Here is a 5,044-nt window from a genome sequence, read left to right on the forward strand (position 1 = left end):
AACCGCAACTCATTTTTCAGTCTGAACTGGGGTCTAATTCATTATAGAGAGGGAACAAGGTGCATTTCAAATAGAACTGCTAAAGTTATGATTACGGCAGAAACATTTCACAGTTTAGCTCACAGCTGACATCCACTGGTGAGAAAAGAAAGTGTGTTCCATGGGCACTACCATCTTTACCCCTAACTCCTACAACTATACCCCCCAAAGCACAGAAAATTAATTTCTCATCTTCTCTCAGGCAAATTAAACTTTCCCCAACTCTGAATTACCTCAAAACAAAGTGCTATGGCACTTAACTTCGTTTAATGACGTTTATGCAGATGTAGCCAACGAGGACCTTGATGAAACCTGAGGTGAAGGATTTGCACACCAACATGTTTAGAAAAAATTCTGAACTGTAGGAGCCAAAAAAAATCCACACAATATGACAATTTTGTCTATGGACCTAAAAATTAACTTCCACACAAGATACAAAATGTTTAATAATCAGTCACTTGGGATAAAAGATTACAAACTGAAGAAAAATAAAATGGGACTAATACATATTTACAGCAGAATTATCTACAAAGAAGATTGACCACTTTTACAGATGACTGACACCAGACCAGGAGAAGTAATGGAGAAAGTCACTCTCCAAAAGAAAGGGGGAGAGGGGGGGAAGGAAAAAAAAAAAAAAAAAAAACACCTTCAAAAACTTAATATTCCTGCAACAAATGAGACTTTTCAAAATAAATGCCTTTACACCACTTAAGTGATGCAAAAGGTAAAAATTAATAAAGCAGTAATACAAGACTTTTTTTAGCACATGTCCCCCATGATCCTTCCACTCTGCCTTGCTCCCCTCCGATCTAGCAATTAAGAGGATTCTTCATCAATCTTAGGAGCCAGATAATACTTGATGTGACCCATGTCTGCAATCTTGTACTCCACCACTGTCAGGGGAAAAAGACAGTTTAGCAATGAAGCTGCTGAACATCCATCTCCATCCTGATGATATGGATGCAAAACATGAAACATAGTGACTTACATAAGCCACACAAGTGATATAACATGATCCTTGGTACAAATTCATGATGTGCACCACATTAAATTAAAACAATCCCACTTAATTTACAGCTCACCATTTCCCCACCAAAAATAGCACCACACAGTTTAACAGCTTTAGGTAGCTGAAGGTACAGAACCCATAAAAACATCTGTAGCGTGCTAGAAATTACCCACCCAAGGGGATATCAGCAGACATGCTGAGTGTGACTGTCTTAGAGAGGGGCGTAGCCTTGGTGAAGAAGTTCAGGTAGTTGAGAGCAAAGATGAGCTGCACAGGCTCATTCATTTCAATTGTCACCTGGCAAAAGGACAGAGATGGGCTCTTTATTACTTCTGCTGCTGTTGCTTTGAGTGCTTCATGGGGTAAGACCACACTAACAAAAGCAAACATAAGTGATAATGATTTCATAAGTGAAATGTCAAACACCTAACAATGTTAGCAAATTGGAAAAATGTGAAGTTAAAATATTCTGCATTTTACTAAGTTTTGGTCCATTTCCAAATACAGTATATTGGCATTAATTTTGAGAATCACAGAAGATTTAAAAAAACATCCTTCAACTTCAGACAAAATGGAATGAAAGTATAGTATCCTACAAGTAATTAAAAGGGTTTCATCTGTCACGCTTGCATGCAGACTCACCGCTTCTTCCTCTTTGTCCACATTGCTGGTCTGAGAAAGCTTGACGTTACCAGTGCCCAGCTCCCCAGAGGCAGAGAACTTGACCCCATCCTTTGCACATGAGATCATGACAGCATCACCAATCTGAGACAGGTCCCTGCAGATGCGGGCAAACTCTCCGGAGGGCATCTTTACCACACAGCTGTACTCTTGCTCCTGGTGAGGGGGAAGGGGGAATGGGGGGTGTAGGGCAGTAACCCCTGCTGTCAGTTTCATGGGAAACTGAATACATGACTTCATCACTCAGCTGCAACTGCAGCTTAATTAGTATGATGAAAATCATACTAATTAGTCCTCACCGGAATTCCAAGCTGCTCTACATCCAGGTCCATCAGCTTCATCTCATAGTCAGACACCTTTTCCTGGTCTAAGAAAAAGAGGAAAAGTCAATGGCTTTCATGAAGATGATTACCCAACACTAAGCTGCTTCAGGAAGAAAGAAAAGCCCAAAACAAATTAATGTATCACCCTAGAAATAAAATGCATGCTTTAGCAGAACATAAACAAGCTTTGAAAGCTCATGAACACAGCCTTGCTTTTACAAGCTTTCATTAACTGAGACCACACGAAAAGAAACAAAGAAACGCAAGACTGGGTACTCACTCGGTGTCTCAAAAACGAGTGCCAGTGTATCAGCGTTGTCCTCCGCCCGCAGAGTGATGATATCATCATTGCCCGCACACTTCAGGATCTTGGACATGCTGCAAATACACAGCTAAGTTATTACCAAGAATGGGGGATGTTCATTGATCCATGTGAACTGTGGCCACGTGTGTTTTTGGGTGCCAAGGTACCAGTTTGACTACCAAAAAAGGCCTTGTACTTATAGACTGAATTCTACCATCCATACTAAGCTCAAGTGGAGGAATATGACAACGATCATCACGTTTAAAAGTGTCAACGTTTTATTAAAAAAAATTCAAGAAAATATATTTGCTGCAAAACACATCTTAATATTAAACATTAAAAACCTTTATTTTGCAACGATTATTAAGCACATTTCACATCTACGGTGACATAAGAGCTCACAACTGAACAATATCTCAGTTCATAGCACAGACGAGCGAGCGGAACCGGCAGTTTCCCGCTTTTAGCGCTGAAAATTGGCGCCGAAATGACGTCACAGGCGCGATCCCGCACAGCGCCCCCCGAGTTACATGACTCAGGGCGGTAGTAGGCAAGTTCTTCACAGCCAATTTCCACACTTTTTGGAGTTTTTATATATAATATCTATGTTTTTTTTTTTTAATCCTTTAAGGTACTTTGACCTCATTTTCAGTCTACTACTAGCAAGTTCGATGGTAGACACAGCTCAGCAAGACTCAGGCCTCAAAATAAACACTCTCGGCCGATGGGCGGAAATAAAATCACATCCTTTTCTCACAATGTTCCAACTAAAGTTTAACAATTCGCTCACAACAACTCCGACCCGGCGTAAGTGCATCATTTGCGAAACGCGCTGCACACCGACCGACCGAGCGCAGAGCAGACATGTACGAACATGTCACACTGGAGACTCCCGGAGGACCTGCATGAAGACGAAGTTCTTCTTCTAAAATATAGCGCATCAGCGATCTGCTATTCTGTTCAGGAGTGTAGTCTAGAACAGAAAAGTGCACAACAAGAAAGCTGCGAGCGACTCTGTAGCGCTCACCTGCCCAAGTTGACCCCCATAGCGAGGTTTCGGTCACACCGATAGGAGTCGAAGCCATCGCTGCGCAGGGTGAGCTGCACCAAGGACACATGGGACGAGTCCATGCTCTGCAGGGAGATCCCGGACGAGCTGACATCCCAGCACGCTTCGGTGATGAGGTCCTTGAGTGCCTCCAGAACCTTCTTCAGGATCGCACCCTGAACCAGTCGTGCCTCAAACATTTTTACCTGCCTTTAGGCTAGTTTAGCGGTTCCCGTGAAAATTAGCCTGAAATAGTGCCAATACACAGGTATTTACCTGTTTAACTCGTAATTAAATACAAGTTACAAAATAAAATGAAAAGTAACTACTATTACGTCCCCAAAAAGCAAAGACAACTCGGTGCGATTAACAGAACTTATACACTTTTGCGCGCGGTGTCCTTGTTAAAATGACTTCGCTACGCTTCGTCACTTCCGGTAACCCTTTGGCCCCCTCCTCCTGGTAGGAAACTGAGTCAACCAATGGTCTCATTTTGGATCCGACCACTGTTATCCAGCCTGCATTAATAAGGTCTGCAGAGCCAAAATGGCAACCCACCGTATCGTGTTCTCGCGTGGTTATAAAGGAGCGAGATGTAAAAGCGCGGGAAATACTCTTCGTAGACTGAGGAACTGAGTGCAGGACAAAGATAGAACTGAAATAGCGGCGTAACTCCATAAGCTGTAAATGCTTATATTTGATACCAATATACGTTGATTCCTTTATATAACTACTTGGTTCTCGTTAAAAGGAAACAAGGACGTCTTGAGCAATAAATCCAAATCTGACATTGATTCTGTTCAGCACTGTGCTGAATTTGTGCAGATTTGGATTCATTGCTCAAGTTTTGAAGCCAAACATTGAAAATCCAAAGTTTTTACATTAAATGCCACACTAAAACCCTTTCCACTTAATACATTATTAAAAATTGTTGCAGTAAAAATTTGTAATCCCCTGCTTTTGGTTATAGTTGTAGTGCAACTGTTTACAATACCACTGAAGTCTGGATAAACCTACTGGATAGAAGAGTTTGTTTAAACTAAATATTTTTTGCTTTTTTTAGAATAGCGACGACATCAAAACTACGATGTCTTTAAGTCGGATTTGTCCGTAAGTCGGAACAGTTCGGTACAGTTTATATCTAATGCCAGTCAAATGTTTCTCTTAGTATATAGTATATCGTGTAGCTTTCTATGCATAAAACACATTAAAAAAACACTTCTGGATACACTAAAACATCTTTAATATAACAATACAGTAATAATAATACAATGTAATGATAATAATGATAACAATAATAATAACAACTATGTACAGTATTTATAATAGAGAGACATAGAAAGAGATAATAATAATAAATGTTACTACAGTATGTGTGTGTAGGTATAAAAAGCATTAAAGAAACTTTGTTTGCTTTTACAATGTTCGTTGGCATTCCACCTTTTTCCAATCGCTTTATTATTTCCGATGTAGTTTCAGTTGTGATCATTTTCCTTTTCTTTGATGCATCACCATCACTTGTATCACATTTACGCTTTGGTGCCGCGGTTAGGAGGGTAAAAACAAAAAAAAAAAAATAATAATAAAGCAAATACAGTAACACATGGGACACTGTTAACAGCAACGTGGTCCGACTG

At 40.3% G+C, this 5,044-nt stretch overlaps 1 protein-coding gene across 1 annotated transcript; it reads right to left on the minus strand.

Moving 5' to 3' along the window:
• Nucleotides 1-327: 327 nt before the first annotated feature.
• On the minus strand, nucleotides 328-3,838 carry LOC108933423 (proliferating cell nuclear antigen-like). Its single transcript, XM_018750479.2, has 6 exons — nucleotides 3,387-3,838; nucleotides 2,336-2,433; nucleotides 2,032-2,099; nucleotides 1,694-1,888; nucleotides 1,225-1,348; nucleotides 328-935 (listed from the first exon to the last, which is right to left on the minus strand). Exons 1-6 carry the CDS (start codon nucleotides 3,605-3,607, stop codon nucleotides 859-861), a joined length of 783 nt encoding a protein of 260 aa, XP_018605995.1. The 5' UTR covers nucleotides 3,608-3,838; the 3' UTR covers nucleotides 328-858.
• Between the last annotated feature and the right edge of the window lie 1,206 nt (nucleotides 3,839-5,044).

This window comes from Scleropages formosus, chromosome 6 (genome assembly GCF_900964775.1).
Source record: "Scleropages formosus chromosome 6, fSclFor1.1, whole genome shotgun sequence".
Classification (NCBI taxonomy): Eukaryota; Metazoa; Chordata; class Actinopteri; order Osteoglossiformes; family Osteoglossidae; genus Scleropages; species Scleropages formosus.